Source organism: Psittacula echo, assembly GCF_963264785.1.
Source record: "Psittacula echo genome assembly, chromosome: 17".
Lineage (NCBI taxonomy): Eukaryota > Metazoa > Chordata > Aves > Psittaciformes > Psittacidae > Psittacula > Psittacula echo.
This window is the reverse complement of record NC_137753.1, coordinates 4,354,985-4,379,779: the sequence shown is the minus strand read 5'-3', so window position 1 is coordinate 4,379,779 and position 24,795 is coordinate 4,354,985. Positions and strand designations below refer to the sequence as shown.

At 46.4% G+C, this 24,795-nt stretch overlaps 1 protein-coding gene across 1 annotated transcript; it reads left to right on the top strand.

The window, feature by feature from the left end:
• TMEM201 (transmembrane protein 201) lies at positions 1-24,795 on the top strand (the record flags this gene model as incomplete). Its single annotated transcript, XM_080631070.1, has 11 exons — positions 1-104; positions 5,941-6,061; positions 6,664-6,858; positions 8,663-8,839; positions 9,215-9,606; positions 10,054-10,257; positions 20,498-20,715; positions 22,250-22,321; positions 23,317-23,607; positions 24,092-24,223; positions 24,674-24,795. 11 exons carry the CDS (start codon positions 1-3, stop codon positions 24,769-24,771), a joined length of 2,004 nt encoding a protein of 667 aa, XP_080487196.1. The 3' UTR covers positions 24,772-24,795.

The following is a 24,795-nucleotide window of genomic DNA, read 5'->3' as shown; positions in this document are numbered from 1 at the left end:
ATGGAGGGAGCCGGGGCGCTGCTGGCCCGCGGCCCCGCCACCGGGCTGGGCGTCACCGTCTGCGCCGCCGCCGCCGGGCTGCTGCTGTACCGCATCGCGCGGAGGTAGGGCCGGGAAGGGCGGGAGGCGGGCAATGGCCGGCCGGATGCGGGCCGCGCCGGCGGGAAGGCTCCGCGCGGGGCTGGCGGGGTGTGGAGGCACCGGGCGGGGCCGGCTCGGCTCTGTCCCTGTGTCCGTGCGCGGGGCCGCGTGTTCGGGGAGGGATCCTCCCTGATCGTCCGCGGCAACAAAAACGTGTGGGGAACGGCTAGGCGCGTTTTAACGTGTCCCCTTGGAATAGCTGCGTGCCTTTGTGTGCCAGAGCTGGACACCAAGGGCTTGTCCTCCGGGGGGGACTCGCAGCGTTTCCCCTCGCCATCCGCCGTGTGCGGGTTTTCCGCTGGTTTTCCGCCGTGTTGGAGGCGGGAAAGGAGAACGTTTTGGTGCTTGCGGTGGTTGGTGTGGAGGTGAAAGCGTGCGTGCGGTGGGGGGGCAGTGGGAGAGGGCCGTAGAGATGACAGTTATTGCAGTTCAGCGGCAAAACTTGGGAAGATGATAGGGCCAGAGATGACAGAGTTATCAGTGACCCCTTGGGTTATTCTTTAGTTGCACAGCAAATTTCTGACCTTAGAACAAATTTAAACAGACCAATTGAGACTAAGGTTTGAGGAGCGTTGGGAGAGGAGTCAGCATACAGATTTCGTTAAAGGAGTAAAGCTTAATTTGAACGGCTTTAATCCAGCGTAGCTTGAAAGGTGTCTAGGAACATATGGAATCGGAGGCACTACAGCCTTTGTAACAACAGACCTGAGCAGTCTGTTCATTTCATGAGTGTTTCTGTAGAAGAAAAAGACAGTCCAAAGGGCTCATTGTGTTAAGGTTCACTTCAGGTTTACACACTGAGGTTAGAGGCGTGTTTCTACATCCACAATAAAATACTTAAGGTTTGCTGTAAAGCATTTGCTGTTCGTGTAAGCATCTAAATGGTCAGTGCTGCATTAGCCTGTCTGCAAGACTTAGCATTTCTATGGCATATTTAGGGCAGCTAGGAAACACTAGTGGCCTAAAGCAATCCCCAGTGAAGCAAGCAGTGTTTCTTTGACCCAGATGAGGCTGAGATGCCTTTTGAGGGAAGAGATTGGATTTGTTTTGCTTAGGTTCATCAAAAGGTCTCTGGAATGGAAAGCATTTCTTACCAAGTCCTTGAAGGCTGCCAGTGGGCTGCAGATGTTTTCAGGAGATGCCCTTGATAATTCTTTGGGGCTGCATATTTGTATTTCTCAATGTTCTGATATTACCTGATTTCTTACTTTGCCTCACTGAAAGGAACCTTCCATCTGCCCCCATTTCAGCGTGAGTGCACTTACAGATCTAGCAAGATGTCTTTGCCACCCCCTGGAGAAGGGGGAACAAAATAGAGCAGCCTAGAGAGAAGTAGTTCTGGGATAACTGTCAATGTGTGGAGTTAGACTTCAGGAACTGCCAGCACCCAAGACTGTGCTTTTGTATCAGGGAAAACAAGATTTGATGTCCAGGTATGCACAGGAACTCCTTAAACCTCATGAGTTTGGACCAGATAGCAAAGTTGATGTGTTTTGTGATCTGTCTTCAAGATCACAGCTTGATTACTTGTTCTCTATAGTTGGAAGTCAGGTTGCTGAGTTCAAACTAGCAGCTGTAGCCACCTTTTCTTCATCTTTTGTGCCCCTCCTGATTTTTAGCTACTGACCTGTCAGAACCAGAGTAACCCATGAGCATCTCCTTCTTAGGGCTCTTTGGGTCAGTGATGGCAAAAGATGCTCCTTCTACAAGTGAAGATAAGCCATCACTCGCACTAAGAGGCCAGTAGGGACTGTTCATTTAGTCAAGAGCCTGTCACGGATGCAAAGATAGAGAAAAGAGGCACCATTATGGAGGATCCTGTCCTGATGGACTGTATTCTCCAGGTATTAAAAGATGCTAAAGCTGCAGTTTCATGAAGACAGGTTTTGGGAGAGAGCACAGGAGGTGTTTCTGACTGTGGGTCTGTGTCCCTGCCTCAGTCCACTGGGCACCTTTTTCCCTGTTAGAAGACACAAAGTCTGGTTCTTGGGCTGCATTATAACCTGTTAAATATCTGGTCTTGTGGTTGAATCTTCAACCCTGTCTGCAACTGCTAGTTGTGAGCGAATGTATCTCTGATACCCTTTGCCTGCTGGTATCTGGGCAGCTGTGATGTGTTTTTCTCCTGTTGGAAAGTGGGGTTTAGCATCAGGGCTCTGCTGGCAAACCCCTTTATTGACAGGTGATCGATATGGGCACAACCTGGAATTGCGGCAGCTCAAGGAGCTGCCACCCAGGAGCTTCCCTATGTATGAGCTTCTTAACTCAGCCATGCTGACAGTGCTGTGCCACGGGCTGGGTCTGTACCTTGGTTATGTGAAACCACCATCAGACAATGTTCTGGTCAAAACTGGTCTGTACAAAAGAGCTTCTTTTCCTAGTGTGGGGTGTTTTTCCTTCAGATTTGCTGGCATAGCTGTTTGTATAATTGGTTTTAATGCAGTTGTGCCAGAATGAAGAGTGTTGCTTTAGATGCTTTTAATGGAGAATTGTTTTTCCTTTTAATCCTTGGCAGAGGTTGAGGGTCACCCAGTGAAGAGCTGCACCTCCACTTGAGAATATGGAAACCCAAACATCTTAATCTTCTGATTAAGAGAATCAGAATGAGGGGAGAAATAGATGTAAATAAAACTATTTAGCAATCCAGATTAATAATAATAATAATTAATAATAGTAATAATAGACTTGCATTTACCAGGGAGGGTGTTGTTCTGGCAATCCATTAAAAGTGAGGACTTAAGCATGACCTTAAAGGCATGTGTAAGTGGCAATAGTGGAGAGTGTTGGGAGTTGTAACATAAGAAGGAACTTGTCTTCCTTCCAAGAGAGGCACAGACTAGTTGCTAACCGGTGTTTGTCAATGGCTATACCCGCAGTCTGATTTTTGCTACCAAACTAAAGGAGTCTGATGGTCTCTCACAAAGCAGGGTTTTATATCTGACATTTAGGTATTGATCTCGTAACTGAATTCACTCCAGGTATTCCCCTCTAGTGTTGTCTTCAGCAAAGATCTACCTGCAAAACAGTGTTCCCAAACCTGGGAATGTGTTCTTGCTTCTCTGGGTGTGCAGGCCACATCCTGAGCTCGTGCGGCAAGTCAGCTCTTAGTGGAATCTTTCTGCATGGGAATTCAAACACTTCTTGTTGCTCAGGTTTTATTTTGAGGGGTGGTTCTTTGCCCAGTGAAGCTGGTTCACGTTTATACAGTGTTAGAGTCTAAACTCCTTTGGGATGATTTGCCTGGTGTTTCGCAGGGGTAAATGCTTAGTTTTACGTTGTCTGTCTGTCTGACTTCAGCAGCAGCGTGTGCTCTAACTTACCGTGTTCAACCACTGCCTGAATTTGGTCAAGGTATGTACAGTTCCAAAGTCATTAAATCCCTGTTTAAGAGTCTTTCCAACTTGGTTTTTGTTTTTAAAGTCATGCCCAGCTACTGTAAAATTAGCACCCTACCTACATGTTCTTGCCCGAAATGACCTTTGTTGGTTCTTTCCCTTCTTGATGCACACAACAGGTTGCGAACTTCTGGGTTTTTTGCATCTATTTCTATGGCAACAGATTATAAGTTCACAAAAGGAAAGGCTCATTGCTTTTTATCCTAAATAATCCAGGACTTAGCAGTTTCTTTTGCATACAATGTGAGAATGAAGGGCTGCTGTTTAACCCTTGGTAGCTCCTCCTCAGCAGCAAGAGAGAAATGGAATCCTCTTTGGAAAAGATGGAAAGGTCTCAAGTATACCAAGGATTTGGTCTCTGATATGAGCAAGTTCTCAGACATTGTTTGACATGGTTCTTTCTTTGCTTTACAGCATGCATGCTTTGCTATGTTTTTTGGTGTGTGCTTTCCTCTTCTGTGTTACCCTTGAAATTAGTGCTTCTACGTACTCTACATGGAAGTCAGAGCCTGGTGGAAGGTAGGGACTGAAGTGTTGTCTGTCTAATTTCCATGGGTGCCAGAGGATGGTGTCGCATGAAGGTGACACCTTCAAGGACCTGTGCAATAACCTATGTCAGAGGATGGAGTTTAGGTTGTGTTTGCTGTCACAGTCTATGCTCACAGTGCAGTAGGATTTGTATTTCGGTGGTTAACGTACTGAAACCTGTGTGTTGTATTTTCATAGCTTTTACGCTTACGGTAGTGAGATAAAACCAGTACCAACAGGTATTGCAGGTGTCAGTGTTTCAGATGGCTGTGGACAGGAGCAGCTCCTGGATAACTTGGACTAGCAGCCTTGATTTGTCTGCTTTAAACTTCCTCTTTCTTTGCCTGTCAGCTTCAGTGCTGGTATTTTTAACTCGGATCACTTACTGGTTTGAGCCCTCTTGGCAATGAAGAAAGTTGAGCAGTGAATATTCATTTTAAGAAGGGTTGTGGGTGTGTGCATCTATTTTGAGATGAGAATCTGTCACCCTAGTAGCTCCAGCCATTTTCTCTCAGCATCTGGCAGGGAATCCACTCTGCACTCTGCATTCTTAGGTGTCAGTTCAAGCTTATCCTCATCACTAGTACTGAAACAAGAGGCCTAAGCATCACCTGAGGGTTTGGTGTTTTATGAACCAGGTTTCAAGATGTGGTCTATGGAAATGGGAGTGGGGTTGTAGGCATCCAGCTACAGAGGTGGTGGCTGGGAGAGAAGCCAGCTTAACTTAAGTGGAGACCCATGCGCCCATTTAGTTGCAGGGTGCAGACAGCATCTCTGCAGCATTGAGATGTTTCTCTAGAGAATAGTGTAGCAGCAGAGCACATTTCCTAGAGCAGGAAGCACTTTGGCTACTGTGACTTGCTTTCCAGGCCCTCAGTGAGCCTGCTCTTTCCTTTTCCTGCCACTTCAGAAGCTTGGTGGAGTTGGGCAGCAAAGGGTGGTAGCAGCTGGGTCCATCTGTCTGCATAGCTGCCATAGCAAATCCCTGCCTGAGCAGCTGCCCTCCCTTGGAGTTGTGATTGGGTTGGTTCTGATAAGCCCAGACAACTGGGCTGTGTTGCCTTATCCTGCCAGGAAGCTTCCCCTTGGATGTTGCACCGAGTTTCAAGACAATTCAGACCTTCTTTAGCAGGTGAGCTCAAGGGTCAGGCCACTGAAGTTCTGTGCTCAAACATCTGTCACAACCTGTTGCAGTGGGGCCAAGTCACAGCTGGCTCTCTTGTAGTGATTGCTGTTTTAACAGGATTCTTGTAAAAAACAAGGGGCTTACTTATGGATCCAGGTCATTAGATTTTCATCTCTTCCAGTGCATAAAAACTGGGTTAGACGTGTTGATTCCTCAGTTCCTCATGTACTAAAGCTCTGAAGAAACAGCTATTTACAGTGCCTGAACCTTAAGATAATTTGGCATCCTTATTTCTAACAGACGGGATGGATAGAACTGTAACCGTGAGCCCATTTCCCAGGTTTCTGCATCATACCCAGTTCGTGTGGATCCTAACTTCCACTGCCCAGAATCCCGTGTATTAAGCACCCTTTGCATATATGAACACTGCTGATTATGGAGAGGACTTGCACCCCCAAATATGCCTCTGGAAAACAGTGAAGTGGGTTATTCACAAGGTTGTTATTAACGGTCTTGGCATGTCCATGGTGCTAGCACAAAGAGATGAGCATCAGGCAGAATTGATTTCTACTTTCATAGTCCATCTTTTCATTGCCGAGTGACTACTCTGAGTCATAGCATCAAACATGCTGAATGGGAAGATTGATTGTTATTCCAGCCTCTCTTGCATTTCCCTGTTTGAAAGCCATCACTTTCCCCTACATCAGCTGAAATCAGTGTTCATGCCTGACATGTTTCCTTTCGTAACAGGAAGAAGCCCACACACGTGACAGTGAACTGCTGGTTCTGCAATCAGGACACGGTAGTGCCATATGGGAATCGCAACTGCTGGGATTGCCCCAACTGTGAGCAGTACAATGGGTTCCAAAAGGTATGGGGACAAATTGATTGATGGATGGCTAGGAAGGTGCGTGCCCTGTAGAATGGGCCTTGCAGGGAAAACCCTGCTCCTTATTTAAGGTGATCCAGGCCCAGTACAGATGAATATCCAGGGTTTTGACAGTGGTAGATCTGCGCAGAGCATTTGTGAACTGATCACTTGATAAAATTTACGGAAGAATCCTCTGTAATGGAATGTGCTGATGGAGAATGAGACAAATTTTTCTCTCTTGCTTCAAAGGGCAAAAAGTGCCTTAAGAATTTTTCTTTTAATGCATGGAACAATTATTCCCTGGTTTTGCAGTTAGAACAGCTGAATTGCTGTATTTAGGGTATTAAATAACAAAGCTGGTCTTAAGCCAAAATCCACCCCCACCAGCTGCTTGCAATAAGTGTACAGAACACTGGAGGAGGGAGAAGATGTGAAGCATTTTGTCTCTTTAACTTACTTCTTTTGTTACAGAGGTGAATGCATGGAGTGTAAAGCTCCTGACAAAGCTTAAGTATTCTTGTTATCAACCAGAGGATACCAAGCTTTGATTTTGTGATCTCATGTTTGCTTTCCCTCCTGCCTCCCCCTTTGCTTTTTGCCAGAATGGAGACTACAACAAGCCCATCCCTGCTCAGTACATGGAACACCTTAACCATGTTGTGTCAGGTGCTATGACTTTCTGTGATCCTACCAAACCACAGCAGTGGGTGAGCAGCCAAATTCTGCTTTGCAAGAAATGCAACAACCATCAAACCACAAAGATCAAACAGCTGGCTTCATTCTCACCAAGGGAAGAGGTAAGTGTTCCTTAGGGGCTGGTGGCACAGCAGAATGTTTGTCCAAGGTATTCCAATGCATTTATCTGCTATTCCTGCTCTGTTTAATTCCATGCTTCAGCCTAGTAAGCAGGAGAGAGAGGAATTTTTCAGTGTGCTGTGGAATGATGCTTCAGGAGTCTTCAGAAGCACTATGTGGCACTCCAGTGCAGAGGAGTTTACTGATTGGTGTTGCAAACTTACTAATCCTGCTCTAAAGCCAGAATGTAATGACCTGTTCTAGGTAGACACTGGAAATTGAAGCTTGAGCCCAAAACTAAAACCCTCACATTGCTGAGATCAGCTTACACCTCCAGTACTTACCTCGCTGAGCTTGCAGGATCTGGGAGGCACAACAGCCTGCTAATCACTTTGAAGCCTAAGTAGATTTTTCCTGAGGCCTTGCCTGTGCTGCTCTGCTTTTACTAATGGAGTGAGAGAGGAATCCTGTGGAGCCACATCATGTCCCTGGTTAGGCGTTTGTGCCTAAGAGGGCAAAGGGATTTCAGTTACACAGCAGGATTTCCTGCTGAGCAACTTCTTGGCCTTCCCGCTACTTAATATGTGTGGAGGATACTGGGGTTTCTCCTTCACAGTTTCATGCCTCCCAGGGTTTCATGCACTGAATTCGGTGCTGCGCTCCTTCACTTTCAATCATGGTAAAGCCTTGGGGTTATAAGACTGCGCAATAGTGGGATGCATTCATCCTCTGGCTTGCCTAATCCAGTCTGCTTTGTGTAATTGGGATGAGTTTAATCAGCGTGACTCAGGGAACAGATTCACATTTGATCATGCCTAACGAGAACACCATTGGCTGATTGCCTTTTCTCAGCTTTATTTCTAGTCCCTGCCACTTGCCAGACCTATTCACTTGCTCAGGTAACAGCAGCCGTTGGCCCCTTTTTAGTCACTCAATGAGCTGCAGTGTCTGTGCCAGCTCAGAAACACAGGACTGTGTTGTCCAGCGTGGTTAGATGGGTTTGTCGGTGACACCAATGGTCCCTCATCATTACTGCCCTGTCCAGTAAGGGGTAAGTGCTGCTGCTGGTCTCGTCCATGTGATTCCTTCTCGGTTCCAGCAGATGGAGCCTGTGAAGCTGCTGCAGCAAGTCCAAAGGCCGCTGCGGTGCATTTCTGTACTTCCCTCTCCCAAAGCAGCTGCGTGCTTTCAGCTGTATGCTTTTGGTACAAGGACCTTGAGAGAGACTGGGGTGGAGATGGAAAAGCCTTACAAGGCTCTGTGATAAGAGATGTGTCCACTATAGTGACGCTGAAAAATGTACCTTTGACCCGACTCACTGTTTTTACGAGTGCTGTTAATGATTTATGCAGCTCATCTCACCAAGGCCTTCAGACAGTGACAGCCTTTGAGCCTGGGGCTGAGTTTTGAAAGGAGCTTGTTCCTTTCTCCAGCACAGTGCTGTAAAGGGACAACATGTCTTTTGTATCCCCTCATTTGAGGAGGGGAAGAGCAATACTAGTATTTGGTCTCACCTTCTGTATTGAGTTCATAAGGTCTTGATACCAGGCCACAGAAATTCAGCATCCTGAAATTGTGTCAGAGCAGACTTCTCCAAGGGCTGTTTTCTCTTCTGGGACATGGAGCTGTATGCAGAGTTGGTTTTATGGTGGCCTGCAGCTTGGTCACTGTTCAGGCCTGGTTTCAGGGGGCTCTTCCTCTGGAACTGGAAACTGGAAGCATTCCTTGCTCACATGCCAGTAGCAAGCGTAGTGATAAAGGGACCTGCAGTTCTCACCTACTTTTCCTCTCCTGTTCTCTCACCAGAACAAATATGATGAGGAGATTGAGGTGTACAAGCACCACCTGGAGCAGACCTACAAGCTGTGCCGACCGTGCCAGGCTGCTGTGGAGTATTACATCAAACATCAGAACCGGCAGCTCCGAGCGCTGCTGCTCAGCCACCACTTCAAACGCCGTGAGACAGACAAGACCTATAGTCAGGTACATATGGGAGAGATGGAAGAATTTAGGGGTGTAGTGAGGAGAACTGGAAGGAAAATAGTGGGACGGGCAGAAAAGGGGAGGTAGGAAAGCCAATTTGTGAATACAGTGCAGGAAACTATAGATTGTAAGACAAGTAAGAACAATGGGAAGTGAATTATGACCACCTCCTTCCCTCACTGCCCTGCCTGAGATTGGCTTCTGCTCTTTGCTAGCCTACAACATGCCTTGTGATGTCAGTACAGAGACTTAAAGGGACTGAAGCAAAACTGTCCAGTAAACGCTATAGTCTGGAAGTGTTTCATAAAGCACCATTTCAGACCCTTACCAGAGTTCATTGAGCTTCTGATGAGGTGTTTCTCCCTTTCTTTGCAGAATTTATGTTCATCCGCTTCTTCTGCTTCCATAACCACACCAGCTCAGGTGATACTTCTGCGGTTCTTGGCCTTCCTCAGCTGTGCATTCCTGGTTCTGATGGCCTTGTACGGGTCAGGCGACCCCTTCTCACCCAGCACAGCAATCCCTGCTCCTGTCTCCTCTGGTCCAGCATCCACTCCAAACAGGACTGGCACAAGCTCACATGCAGACTTGGAAAATGACACTTCCATGACGGTGGCCCGCTGGCGGGAGCTGCTCCGTCTGCTCCCAGAGCAGATGGTGGAGAGCCTGAGTGCAGCATGGGCTTACGGGAAGAACCACCAGGTTGCAGTCGCTGTCCTTGGGCTCTTCACCTGCCTGCTGGCCATGTTCTTAGCTGGACGGATCAGGTGCGTGGGCTCTTCTCTTCTGGTTCACTTAAAGAACAACTGCATTATGTTGGAGGTCTTTTGCCTTGTCTTGCCCCAGTGAGCCTGGGGGTGAACGTTGCCAGAATGGCACACGTAGTACTGGGGGGCACCGTTCTCCTTGTTATTCTTTGGGTTGCTGGCCTGATGGATGGCAACAGCAGAGCTTGTTTTGGATCTATGCCTTGGTTTGTTCAATTTAATCTTGAATTAACCATGAATGAAAAACTCCCAGTGCAGCTCTAATCTGGTAGAAAATGGAGCTGACCTATTCAGGTGGCAAAACCATAGTAAGAGGTAGTGCACAACCTCCTCAATCTGGGTACCCTCCCCACCTTTTGCCCCTCTTCCCTTCTTCAGGACCAAAGGGATTCATTGGTGTTTAAACTCTTACCTTGTGTCTTGTTTGGTTTCTTTTTGGCATTGCAGGCTCCGGAGAATTGATGCGTTTGCTTCAGTCTTGTGGTTCGTAGTGATGAGTCTGCATTTAGCTGAGAGATACCTGAAGACAGAAACACCCAGCTGGCTGGACACAGCCAAATTTGGCACCACATCCTTGTGCTGCTTGGTGGGCTTCACTGCAGCAGTGGCCACGCGGAAGTCAACGGGCCATCGGAGATACCGGCCCCGAAGGTCAGAGCCAGAGCAGTGACGCTGGGGGAAGGAGGAAAAAAGCCTTGTGAACTCTTTGCGACTGGTGCTTCTCTCTCCTCTTTTGATTTCCTCTTCCTCTGTTTCTTCTTTTTGCTGTTGTTTTTTTTTCACTTAGATAAGCAGTGAAGATCTTTTCTTCCTTTTTAGATATGATTTTGTTTCCCATCCTTGCTTCCCACTGTGCTGGCTGCTTGGAGCACTTCCACTGCTGGTGCTAGCCATGGAAGCTACTCCTGCTGCCTCCATTCTCCCTTCTTCCTGAATCCTACGTCAGCAGTGCAAATATCCAACTTCCCCAAAGCCAATTCTTCCAGCACCTGCTTCACAAACTGCTCCATAAATGCAGCCTCCTTCCCATGCTGCTCCTCCAGCCAAAGAGATTCTGGCTTCTCCTCTCCTTCTGGTTCTTCTCACTGCCTGTCCATCCTTAGCCAGTCACAGAGGAATCCTCTGCCTTGATCCACCATGGGGCCCAGGCCGCCTTCGGTTTTCTAATGGTGCTGGTCATTTTAATATTGAACTGATGGGAACTTGCCTCTGGATTCCAAGTCCTCGTAACGTGCTGTAGTAACGCTGCATGGTGTGCAGGCATGCGAGGGAGGGGAGTCCATAACCTGGTGGTTCTTGCCTTCTACTGTGTAGCATCACTTAACTGCATGCTTTCTCTCTGCCATTCTCCTGTGACTCCTGTTTTAAGTGGAGAGGCATCCTTAAGTGCTTTTAACTGAAACTCCAATGACTTATGTAAAAGGGTGCTTTAAAAGGTTCTGTAGCTCAGGGTGTCTTGATTTAATATCTGAGAGTGTTCAGGTGGTTTAGGCTAAAATTTCAAATCAATGGCTGTTGATTTGCATTTCAAATTCAGTGGCTGTTGTTTTCAGTGCTGGTTTTCTTTGGGATTTTAACCCACCCCCTGAGGAGCATCTGTGTAAAAGCACAACTGGATAAAAATGTGAATGTTCCTCCACTCCTGTAGCCTTAGAAGGAGAAGAAATATGGGACTAACAACCTCATGGTATGTGGTCAGCTTTCATTGTACATCACTACTTAGTCAACGGTTGAGAACAGATTAGGAGGATGTGCTATAGGAAGGGGTGGGAGCCTCTGCTGCAGTGCTACATGACAATAGAGATGGAGTTTTCTTGTTACTTGGAGAGGTTCTTATTTGAAGACTGGCATTGGTGCTAATGCTGCTGAACAAAGGGGTGCCTGGAAATTGGGACTTGGAGTTGAGTGCCTGGCAGCCCTCCACTGAAAGCTGGGATGAGTGGTTGTTACTTGGGGAGGGGAAGGAGCTTTCAGCTGCTTGGTTTTTGTAGGATTAACTTGTTGGGGCCTCTTAGGTTAAGCAGTTCTGATTACCCTGCAGTGGTTTTTGCAAGGCACTCCACGAGTTTCTCATGCAGATTTAGGTCTTTCGAGATGAAATAGCGTTGTTACTGGAGATGTGCTGATTTCTTCTGGTCAGAACAGCACAGTGGAACTTGCCACACCAACAGTCTGACAGAAGTTAATTGGGTGGCTTGATCTTCCTATGTATAAACTCTAAAGTAGGAATTCTCACTCCGAAAAAGCATCTCCTGCTGAACAGTTCAGACACTACTGGATGCTGCAGATGCTGGTAAAATTCCAGAACCTTTTTTAAAGGAAACAAAAGGTATTTTATAGCTTTTCATTGTTCATGGTCTTCAAACCAGTATCATTGTGCAAGCAGAAAGGTAGCACTGCTCATTAACAATATAACAAATATAACAAATAAGCCAAGTTGAGGGTGTCATGGGAAGGTTCAGCTCCCGGGTGAGGGTCTGTGTGCCTCTAGCTTAACAACTGGCATGGGAAGGGGGCACACAATCCTCCTTCCCACTTATGCTCTCCTTTGGAACTTCTTTCCAGTGCCTTCAGATAACTGCAATGCCCACCTCTAAGCAAAGAGAACACCTTTCTCCATTCTGGTGCTTGTCAATGGTGCTGCTCTGAGAGTTGTTTACTTACTTATCCACAACAGGAATCCAGCATCTGTGTTCCCATCATGTATCAATCCTGACCCAAAAGGTTTGTCTTCCAGCTCACAGTCACACATTGTTTCTTGTTCCAGTCTTAGACTTCCAAAATGCTAAATTAGAACCATTATGTCCCATTTTCCACTAGGACACTTGAATTTAGAGAAGTGCTTCAAAGGGAATTCTGTAAGAAGCCATGTGACTTTATCAAAACAGGAAAAAAGCCAGCAGAAGTGTGCAGGGACCTCAGTGACAGGTTAGACCTTCACAGTCACTCTGGTGCCTCTTTCCTACACCCCATTAGGAGATTTAATAGGAAGCATTCCTTAAAAATCCAGTCTTTTTTCTATACCTATCAGCCTACTGGAGCAGGGAGCAATGTTAAGACAGCAGTAAGCTGGGGAACAGACAGGAAGACACATACAATCTTGTGTATGGATGTGCTGTCACTGTCTACTAAACGTTCCTTTCAGTGCAGCGATGGCTCTAATGTTTTCATCCTGGAGAACTCTGCAGCAGCCCTTCCAACACCGTTGTTCTGTAGCCCAATTAGTGGACAAAGCCACCCAATGTAATGGGCACTGGAACCAAATGCAGTGCCAGTTCTGCTGTTCTCTAAACAAGCTGCACAGAAGACCCAGGAAACCTTGTCCATTAAGCGAAATAAGACATCTAGCCCTTTTTTTTCCCTTTCTGCCTTCTTCCTGCTTCAATGCTTTCAAGTTTTCCCCATTAAACATAAGAAAAGACTGATGTTCCTATTTAGTTGTGATTGTCTTGTGCACTGCAGGCTGGACTGGAAGTTCCTGCTAGCTTCTAGCACATGAACATACCTGGTATGGCAGAGGTGAGCAGTCCCTCTTGCTGCTGTCAGGTATGTCCAGGTGATGGAAGGACTCTCATGTTTAGAAGGATATATTGAGACTGCTAGAAGGAGAGGGATGAGCAGCTGACAAGCTATTACAGTGTGTGGATGGTCATGGTAATGTCATGCCTGATTTTTCATGGCAATATCCTCCTTTTAATGAGAATAAAATGAATCTGTCCAAATTTTCTCGCCCAGTAGCAAAGGAAACTCTCTTCCTCTAAAGATGCTCATCAGCCTCTGCACACGTTTCACTTTCAGGAGCTGAAAGTCAAGGCTTTCAGTATTAAGTTTCACTTTATCCTGTTTCATGTGGCCCCCTGTCTCTTCTGAACAGCTAGTTTCCTCCCTTCTTTTTAGCAGCACCTTTTGGGTTTTTTCCTTTCAATTTAAACCTGCCCCATCTTTGAGCTCTGGCGCCTTTTACCCTGGTTTGCTGTTAAGTGCTACCTTGTTTTCCTGTGCCTGATCTCTTCTCGTTTTCTCCTGTGCAGTACTGGGATGGGGAGGATGAACACTAGGCAGCGGGAACAGGCAGGTGATAGAACTGTGGGATTTACACTGTGAAACCTGACTAATACTGTTAAGGAATGGTTTAGCTCTGTTTACACAGCAAGTGCAAATCTATGCCCACTTTAAAATCTTTTCCTCTGGGAGATCTGTTACTTGTGGCTTGCAAGCAAGAAATGCATTTGTCTTCAAACAAAAGTCTTTCTGCAGTTTAATACAAATGATGTATTTTTACAAGTTGAACAAATTTTATATGTCAGAACATCAGAAAAGGACTTTGTTTCATGGCCAGCCTGTACCACTGATGCCCTGGCCTCTGTGGTGCTTTGTCCACAACTTTTGGACTCATAATTGGAAAGATTCCTAACAAAATAACAAAACCCATTGAAATGTGGTTCAATTCTAATGCCAAAGAAGCTTTTGTCTTTGCTCAGGTGTCACCTTATTTTCCCACTTCTTGGTGCCTCATGTCTGTGCTGCTGCTTCTGAAAGCAACTAAAAACCTCAGAGCTGCAAAAGCAAACTTGCAGTGATTGGATTTGTGGTCTTTTAAGAGACTTTAATGCTGACAGTCTCCTCTCTTTCTGCTGTTCTCACATGCTTTGCCTCACATGCTTTTGCTGATGGAAGAGGATGATTGATCTTTGGGAGGAAAAAAGGAGTAGAAGGGCGTTTTATTTCTATAACCTGCTAGCATTCCATCTGTACCCATTGCATCTCCTTAGACAGTTAGGCCTGAAGGTCAGTTACGAGTTGGCAGTATTTCAGTGTTAACTGTTTCTGGAGGAAAAAAGGTTAAAGCACCCTCGCATCACAGAATGGTTTGGGTTGGAAGGGACCTTAAAGATCATCCAATTCCACCCCCCTGCCAACAAGCCTTTACTGTTCCTGCAATGCACTATTTCAATGCCAAATAGACTAAACTAAGCCCTATGCCATTCTTATGTATGGAAGGTGCTTTACTAACTGCATTTTTCACTTGAGGTTCAGGTAGTAAATAACTCTGTGGTGAGCTCTGTCATCTAACCCTGCCTGGTTGCTTCCCCCAGTGAGTCCAGCAGAAGAAAATGTAAGCTTCCAGCTCAGGTATTTTGGTGCCAGTCCAACATCTGAGCACAATGCTCCCAGCCTTCTGAAGCTGAGGTGCTATTTTCTATGACACGAGTATACATTTCCTGCTGCTGCGGGGGTAGTAGCTAAAAAGAGCTTGTAACTCTCTAATGTGGCTGATACAAAACTCATCCAGAACCGATATGCTGTGAGCTCAGTGCTTCGAGCTTCTTGTTTTCACTTAGTTGGACTCTTATTTCAGGCCGTAAAGGAACATAGAACCTTTGGTCATCCGATACAGCTTTGTTGCCTGAGGATTCTCCCAGCCATGCAGGCCAGAACATGAAAACATCTTAACATGATTAGAGGTTTTTAGCCCAAAAGCCTCTAATTTCAGGTGCTACTTTTTTACACTGGCCGCAGGCTGGGTGTCTGGAGCAGAGGCTGGTGCTGCAGAATGGAGCTTAGGTGGGGAGGGTTTGTGTGTCACTAGATCAAATGTGCTCCAGCCCAGAGTGACTGTGGCTGAGCTGCCAACTCGGAAGCATCTTGTACCCTGCCCAGCAGAGCTGGATATATAAAGGGGCCGATGGGAGTTCATTAAGTGCCTTTCCCTGGACATGGTCTTTGACAACACTGTGTGGCTCTGCTTTAGTGGGGCTGATGCAGCTGCAGCTCGGGACAGCAGTGCCTGTATGTCTGCCAGGCTGGTGCTTTTGTCCTTCAAGTGCCACCAGTGAGTGTGGCCGTGAACAGGACGCTTGGGCTGCACTCTTAAGTTTCTGAGCAGCTCTGCACACTACAGGGGCGTTGAGGGAGAACCCAGAGCAACCAAGCGAGCATCTCTGCTGCTGCTGCTTCTGGTCTTCCTGAAGCCCTCACTGACATCACTGCATGCAAACTGACGCCTTTGTGGCCCTTTACAACTCTAAATGCTCTATGTTTATATCCCAGTCTTTCCTTTGTATTAACTCCTCCTTGCCTGCATCCGTGCTTTGCATGCCCTGGTGAGCTGAGCTTGGGTGTGTCAAAGGCTGAGGGCAAGATGGGACTATACAACTGGTGTAGTGGTGTTTTATTTTGCCTTTATGACTATTTTTCCAGTACGCTGAGATGATGTGAAGCTAATAATCATGCTTAGATACTATAGAAAGTATGTATTCATGTATTGTGGATAAATTATTTATACTCGTATAAAAATTAATATAATTAATAGCCAAATGATTGCTTGAGATTGACTCCACTCCTGAAAGCAGGGAGCTGTGGTATATGGCTTTGCTTTGGTTTTTAAAGAGATGCTTTTGAACTTGTGTGCTGTCACATGTAACCTGCCAGTTCATTCCTGGTGTGTTGTCACCTGCGAGTACCTTGGGGCCTCTGTGCCATAGCAGATGCTCTCATGTGGAAGGGGCAGTACTCAGTCCTGAAGTCATCTCCTGTAAAGCCTCATTTGGGACCAAAGCTATCCAGTGCCCAGGCAGGGAAGAGATTCTCTGAATGCTTTCCTCATGCCGTTAAGTCTGGAGTGTTGTAGACATGGGATGTGCATACACACTAACACCCCCTCTATATTTGTGCCACCAGCTAGCAGCAAAGGTAAAACTGATGACAAACATCTGTGTCTACTCTAGAAGGTATTAGTGCAGGACCTGGCATCTGGAGCATTTTCATCTCTAATTCACCCCTCCTTTTGCATCCACAGCAGGACAGTGTGTAGGAGAAAAGAATTCTTACTCTTGGCAGCTAAAGTTTATAGCTAAGTCACCTTAATGTGTCTGAGACCTGTGCCCCTTTTTTAGCATTATCCTTCCCTCTCCCTGGTTCTTATTCACTGTATTGCTCTTTGCCCCTAATTATGTCAGCATATGGAGGCACAGCTTATGGCCCTGACAGATGTGATGCAGCACACCAGACAAGTGACTGCAGGTCAGCTCACACAAATGTGCTTATCTCTGCCAACACTAAGTGAGCTGCTTCCGCAGGCAGGGCAGCAGCGCCCGTGCTGCTTGGAGAAAGTGGTGCACTCATACATAGGTAACTCATAGGTAAATTATGATGGGACCTTAAGTCCAGAGCAAATATTACAACCCATGACTGACCCATAGCTCCCTAGCTGCCTCCAGGCAGATGAACCTCAGCACATACAGCACATACAGCAAGCTGTCTGGCTGTGACTGTCTTACCTTCCTACTTCATGTGCTGAATTATCCCATAGTAGGAGTGGGTCCATCTACAGCCCTGTAGTCTGACCTGAGCCATGCTCTCCCATGTCTGTATCCGAGGGGTAATGCAGCATCTCTCATTACAATGTGAATTCAAAAGGCTCTCCCATGTCTCTATCCCATAGATGATGCAGCATCTCTGGTTAAAACGTGAATTCAGAAGGCACACACGTCTGGTGGTGTCTGTGGATAAGAGGGAGGTATTGGGACAAGAGGAGGGGAGGCTCTGCTGGGAGGAGGTTTTTCTTCAGGACAGTGTACGGTCCCATACCATGTAATGCTCTTCTTTAACCTTCTATTTATTTATTTTTGAAGTATCTGTGTAGCAGAGTTGTGCCCAACTGTAGTGACGCTGTGACCATTGTAACCACTGACTGAGATACCCCAGTTTTGATGTTCACAATACCAAGTTCTGAAATAAACGGCTTCCGGGCCCTATTTCCACAAACTGTGACTCCAGAGCCTTTTTTTTTTACCCCTTCCTTTTTTGGTTACTTTTTTCCCCTCTGTTACCAGACCCGTTATTATCATCACCTGCACAAATGGCTTGGAGCAACGCAGTAGTGTGAGAGCAAAGACACAGCTGCACTGCTCCATTCCAGTGTGATGTGGCTGCGTCCTGCCTTATGGTCCTCTTGATCACTTCACCTTTTTCATCTGCTTCTCAAAGAAGTTTTGGTTGAGCTCACCGTTCTTGGGCATGAAGTGCATTCCCATGAGAGCACCCTGCTTCTTAGCAGCATCTACCCCTCTTGACATGACAGTGGTGGACGCTAAAGAGTAGAGTACACAGGACTTTTCACATGTTGCAGGAGTTTACTCTGTTCAGAGCAGATCAATGTATAAGCCATTCTCTGGTCAGCACTCAATCCCTAAGTCATTAATATGATATGCTTAAAACTCTTCAGCTGTTCTTTGCTAACCAGAAATAGGCCTTTTCTGGATGGTGCCATCAGCTGCCCAGAGCATCTGGCTGCACGTTGCGAAGTGGGGCTGGTGAGCAGCAGAGCCCATGGAAATCTGGTCCTAGAAAGTTAAAATCCCAGGAAGAAGGTCATGGTTATGAGTGATAAATGACTCTAATATCTTCCAGCCCAGTGAGTGAAAAACTGTCAATGAGCCAGAGAAGGTATTTTCCACTGCAGCAAGGAGCTGTGTGAGGTTTGTCCCTTAGCCCAAAGACACAGAGAGTGCAAAGATAGGAAAAAAGAGCTGTGCTGTCCATAGGCCATGCTCTGCTTTGCCCTTCGCAGACATGCCCCAGTCAGTGGTAGGTATCACTCTTTCTGATACCATTCACATCACAGTCCTTAGCTGTGCTGCTCATTTCCTTTCCCATTCATTTCCTCTTACAAAGCTGAGATGCACATGTACCTCTGCTGTTTACATCTGTATGTGTGGTGGGGCAAATGTGTCTATGTCTGTGCACTAAAGACCTCTGCACGTTTGCGAAGCATGACACCCTTCCCAGGTCCTCTGGAACCTGAAGAGGTTGGGCAGTTTCTGCTGCAAGACTGAGGAGTTCCTTGCTGCTGTTAAAGGCATGTCCTGCTTGCAAGCACCAGGAAGCTGGTTGGCTCAGATGTTGCTCAGCCTGGTTAAGCTGGTCGGGATTGTTGATGTCTGCCTCGTACTAGCAGATAAGTAGTTCCATAAGATATTTTAAACTGTAATCTTAACTCTAGACTGCTTCTTCTGGACGTGCTAGCACTGCATAATCTTGCTCCATCACCTCTTTAATCTCCCAGAGAGAATGGCATGTGCATAAATCACCTCACAGCTCAAGGTTAAGAGATATACATATATATTCCTTCATGCTCTGATTTACTGCTGGCTTTCCTCTGACAGAAGAAAAGCCACGTTGCTGCTCTCATCTGTCTCTGTTTTCATCAGAAGTGTGTTTAACCCTCCAAATGTTGCAGCTTGATTGTATTGTATTGCAAAGCCTAATCTCTCTATTGCAAAATATATATGCCTCGTATTTGGTTAGTACTTCATCATGACTTACTTGACAAGTGTATTGCCTGTTTCTACCTAAAAAAAGCTTACAGGAGGTCCCTGAGAGATCTTGTTCATATTCTAGACTTTCCTTCTTGTACTTTGTTCAATTGTGCAAAATAATACAAAATTCCTGTATTTTCAACCTTCTTTGAATGCTCATTTTGATGGTATATGGACACAAGTGAGACTGCAAAGCTGGCCCCTCATTTCTGATGCAATGTAGTCAGCTAAACCTTATGTATGGAGTAAGATCAGTACATGATTGCAGGGTGGAATATAAAGAAGGTAAAAATAGGAATAAGTGTTTGACAGGTTGTTCAGCTTAGGTTGATCTTTAAATCTTAAACCATTGCAAAGGTAGGTGAGGAAATGGGGTATCAGAAATCAATTGCATATTTTATTTACACATAGTAACTGAATGTGAAATACTGTGAGGACTTTAAAAATACAAAGTCCTTTCATACAGTGGAATAGAAAGCAGTTTGTATCTGTAGCACTTCAAGCTAGCTGGTGCAGGTACCTTTAGTACGTTCTGTCTGTTCTCTCTGGTCGTGTGTTCTCAAGTTGGATGCGCTGTTCTACAGCTCCACTCTGGCACTGGGAAAGAGCCCATTGAAAACAATTCACAGACCTAAAAATACAATGGCCATTATTATTGCCAACTGACATTTTCTCCAGTTATTGTAATAGAGATTGGGTTTTACTCACTAGAAGCAAGACAGTTCCTGTAGTGTATGCTACAGGAGCATAGTTCCCTGTGAATGGCTATGCTAGTACATACTTGTGGCTAATTATGAGAAAGGAAAATGTAATGCTTTAGGTATCAGTTTAGGCTTTGAAAACCCGGGTTTGTGTCTGTCTTCTACCATAGGAGTTTTATGTGACTCTCAACAAGTCTCTTAGCTTCCTTTTGCTTCTCTTTTCTATCTAAAATGAGGGCAGTGAGTCTTCATTACCTCACAGAAGTATAATAAAAGCAAATGTATTGAAGAGGCTTGAATGTTAGTTTTCGAACAGAGTTCTTGTGAAGAGTTCTTGGCTTTATCTAGGTACCCATGAACATACTTTTCTATAGACTGGCATCAGAGGTAAGATGCTGATTCTGGTTTCTAAAGACAAAAAGACTTGTAGATAACCACTTGCTTCCCAGTCATGACATTTCTAAGCATGTTGTTTGCATGCGCACACAACGAAAGGTGTACTCCATCATTAGTCCTGTGTGTATCTGGACTTTGTAAAGCATTCTGGTGGGCTCTGGGGAATTTCCTCATGCAGGGAGAGAACCAAGGTCCTATGTCTGTTTGCACCTGAGTTCTTAAACTCTTCCACCATTTTTCCCACCCTCTCTTGTGGGGCAGGCTGGCGCACAATAACTTCAGTAAGGTTGCGCAGTTCTTCCTTCCCTGGCTTCAGAAGTGTAGGAACATTCCCCATAAACTCCTGAGCATTCTGCATCTTGTACTCCTGCACTGAAAAATGAGTTCAAACCTGATAATGCAAGAAGTACAACTGAGAGAGGGGTTACTGGAATGTTCTCATTGCTAAATGTCTGTCATGCGTGTCATTTGCAGGTACCTTTCTGGGGATTCCATTACTCTCTTCCCCAGCGGCACTGGGACTGGCTTCACTTCCCCTGCTACATCTCTCTTTGTCCCAACACCACCCAGTCTTCTCCAGCTGACAAACCAGCAGCTCTTCAGGTCCCCACGCAGATCTTCTCCTTCCTCTCTTCCTGGTCGTCTCAACAGGGCACTCTCACTGGGTACCATCCCCTCCTTGGCCAGAGCAGGTAAGTGTGTGCCCAATGGTGCAATGCTTCAGAAGGAAACAGGCTGGGAGGTATCCATATAGAATCATAGAATAGTTTGGGTTGGAAGGGACCTACAAAGGTTTAGTCCAACCCCTCTGCAGTGAGCAGGGACATCATGTTGCAGTCCTGTTTAGGGATTGCTGCTCCTGTGGCACAGAGCACTGGTAATCTGGGTTTTGGCATTAAGGAATTATGCAGCCTACTCTTGCTACCTTGGTGAAGCAGAAAGTCTCAGTGAGCGTTTGCCTGTTGTGTGCTCACTGAAACCCAGGGGCTTCTCCAGGCATTTGTGGTGGTACAGCACAAGCTGCAGTGTGTGGGAGAGAGACAGAAGGAGCAGATAGAAGTGGGAATGGAAAAGAGCAGTGTTAAGAGGTGATTGGGAGCATGAGGATAACTGATCTGGCAAGAGCGATTGCTCCTCCCCTAGCTGCTTTGTGTAGCTTGCTTTTCTTGCTACAGCTGAAGGGAGCAGAGCTGAAAGCAGGCTCTTCATAAAGTCTGTATTTGACATGCGTTAGCACAGCTATTGAAACTGCTGTAGAGACCCCATTTCCTCCTGGTTTTAAGGGCTCTGTGATCTAGGGAAGATTTCTAGGCCTAAGGAAAGACTCTCAGTATCTCAATAAGCCCTCAGTTTTGCTGTGTTAGAAACTAACAGATGGAAAATGGCATTCAAGTGCTATTCTCCATCCAAGGAAAGCTAAGCTTTCCTGTCTCTAACTGATTACCAAAAGGTCAGAGGCCAAAATGGGGCAGTTTCTGAGATAGCACTGCAGCAGAGAGCAATCTTGCAGGGACTTGTTACTTCATCCAACATTTCTCTAGCTCCTGCTGCTGGCAGTTTTGCCAGCTCCTCTAAAAGAGCAAGAGAAAGACCAGCCAGGCAGCACAGCAGCTTTTGGCACAGCCTGCACCCTCCTAGTTCCCAAACTGGCATGGGAAGGGCAGGTGTGAAGGCATCAGATGGCTGGGATCCCCCCTGCGTGCAAAGCCACCCTTGTGAGGCCTGTGCTTGCTTTTGCTCACTGCGAAGCCAGACAGACTGGAGAGAGCTGCTGGGGCTGAGTATAAAAGGATACGACCATGTCTTCACCTTCTTCCTGTCAAAGCAGAGGCACCCCAGCTGTGATACAGTCACGGGGTAGATAATGTGAACCTGATGTGGTATTCAGGAGTCATCTAGCAGCTTTGTTAGGAGCAGGTGAAGAAGTTACCACCTTTGGAAGCTGCCCCATCCTTCTGTTGCTGCTTTCACAGCAACTAAATTGTGTGTATATTTGTCATCTACCCTGTGCAACATTAGGTAAATTATTATAAGCCAGTTCTGTGGCAGCTGGAAAAAGTGGATTATCCTGATGCTGGCATGTAGCCTGCCCAGGAAAACAGGGACGTTTTTCCTGCCTGCATTTAACACCATCCCCTTCTGAGACAGATGACAAGCTGATGCAGTTACATTTTTGGGGTGCAGACTGAGCCAGCTGGGTTCAAACTATTTTGTTTTGCACTTTAGATTCTGGCTACTTGTTCAGTGGAAGTCGCCCAGCCTCACAGTCATCTCAGTCCAAGGAATCTCCTACATCAGGTAATGCACAAGGCCTTCCAGAGCAGCTCTCTTTGCAGGATTTGCAGGGAGTGGGTTGAAACACATGATCCGAGTTTAATTCTTTCCTCCCTGCTCACATCCCAGTGCAAATGTCAGGTTTGCTGTTAGAAATGCTGCAGAGGGGGTTCCAGCTAAGAGTGGGATTGCATTAAAATGAGGTGCTGGACGTGTTGGAAGTCCTGGGAAAGCTTACACTGAACCCAGTGAGACAAAGCCAGGATCCCTTCCCTGCTCTACAGCTGAGTTGAGACTGCTTTGGCAGGAGACTAAACTGTTCCTAGGGCAGCTCTTCTGTTGCACTTTCCCAGCCAGAGGAGCTGCTGCCCTGTCTGCTCTGCCCTTTTGCTCCCGTATCCTCCAGTGACCTGTCTGTTGCCCTCCTGACCCCAGCTGGATCCTCTGGCTGTTTGTGCTGCCTAGAGCATTTGCTGCTGGAAATACAGGCACAGCCTGAGCTCATGCAAACCTTCTCACATCCTGATGCTCTTTCCTAACAGCCTTTAAAGGACATGCCAGAACAGTTCATTTACCTGCAAAACAGGCTCTACTGAGCGGACACAACTGAGCAGAGAGAAAGCTCACTCAGGTCCTGGTAAACCCTTCTCTAGTCTAAGTCATTCTTGAGTTACCAAAGTGCATGTGGAATTTCTCCATGTTTTGCTATGTGGGAATTCAAATGAGTAAAGAATTTTAGTGCAAGATATGTTGGACATTTGCAACTCCCATTCCCTTTTCTTATAGAATCATAGAATCCCAGACTGGTTTGGGTTGGAAGGGACCTTAAAGCTCATCCAGTTCCAACCCCCTGCCATGGGCAGGAACACCTTCCACTAGAGCAGGTTGCTCCAAGCCCCATCCAACGTGCTTTGAACACTGCGAGGGATGGGGCATCTTGTAGAATTGTTAAAGGAAACAGTGCCTATTGTATGGCATTATCATCTCATCATTTTCTCTTCGGGCTGTTTCCATTGCAGAGCACTTCTCCCTGCTGTCAGGCAGCTGTGCTCCCTCCCGCATCCCTTCCCCAGCACCATCAGTGGCTGGCTCTGTAACCTCCAGCTCGGGTTCCCTGCGGTACCGCCGGCCGCTCATCAGCCCTGCCCGCCTGAACCTGAAAGGACAGAAGCTGCTGCTCTTCCCATCTCAGAATGAAGCTCAGCTCACTCCATCTAGCTCAGAGGAGCGCACCCACTCAGACAGCAACATCTTTGCCACCGAGCTGTCCTCCTTTCCAAAGAAGAACCTCAGCGAGCGGGGAGTTCATGGTATGCTGGCAGCTTGCTGCTGTCTCAGAAATGCATTTGTAGGAAGGAGTTGGCTCGCAAGCAGAGCCACACATCATCTAGGTGGCACAATAGGTGGGAAACCTTCAGGAAAAACCTCGATGGTGATCACTGCTGGGCTGCCAAAGCTCCCTTAAGAATCCACTGGTCTGGAGAGCCTCAGATGTCCTTTTCTCACTTGGTAGTGCCCCAAGGGTACTACTGCCACTGTTTTCAGCCTTGTTTGAATAACTCCTTTAACCACAGATGTGGTGATACTGATATGGACAGTGTATGAGACAAACATGCAGGCAGCTTCTGCTGCACAGCAGTGAAATGCCTTTTGTTTCCAGCCCCTGTCCTCAGCCCTTTCATGACTCTTACCAGGCAGCCATTCATTACTCATGTTCTAGCTTTATTCTGGTAACTTCTGCTGGTTTTGGCTTCCAATGGTGCCTTCTGAATTTTCACCTTTTTTTCCTTGCAGATGTGAGATCTGCTATGGAAGGAGGGAGCATTTGCAGTGATAATTCCATCAAAAAGGAGGATCATTCATCACACTCATCTACCTGTGTGGTTGACACAACTACCAAAGGGGAAGATTTGGCAGGCTGGAGAGGTAGGTGCAAGTCATTTGACTGCTTCATATACGTGTGAGCATTTCTGTGAGGGTAACTGAGGTATTTCCTATGCTGCAGTAGTGATCTGATCTTCAGATAAAATAAGCAAGTAGTAGCAAAATGGATCTTCTGACTGCTATTCTAAGGCCTTAATAAGGCTATTCCTGCTCTTTGGTCTGTCTGAAGAATACTGACAGAGGACTGAACTGAGACAGAAGGAGAGGGGTGGGGATGTGGGTGTTGAGAAGAGCAATGAGGTGAAAATGGAACCAAAGAAAGAGCAGTGGAATCTGTCCTGACAGAAGTGCTTCAGCAGTTTCTGTTTATGGTGAAAATGCTGGGCAAAGAGAGAAAAAGAGCACAAGCAATGTTTGCTGTTATTTGTCTCATCAATTCTTTAATATCTCTTTCTACTGTTCCTTTTCTTTGTGTTGTCCTCTTCTACTAAGGTCATTTCGGTAACTCTGCTCTCCGAGGCCTGCTAGCCCTGAGTCTGACCCTCAATGCTGTCTTCACATCAGCCTATGTCTACCGGAGCCTGCGTTGATGTGTGCCAACACTCCCTTTCTTT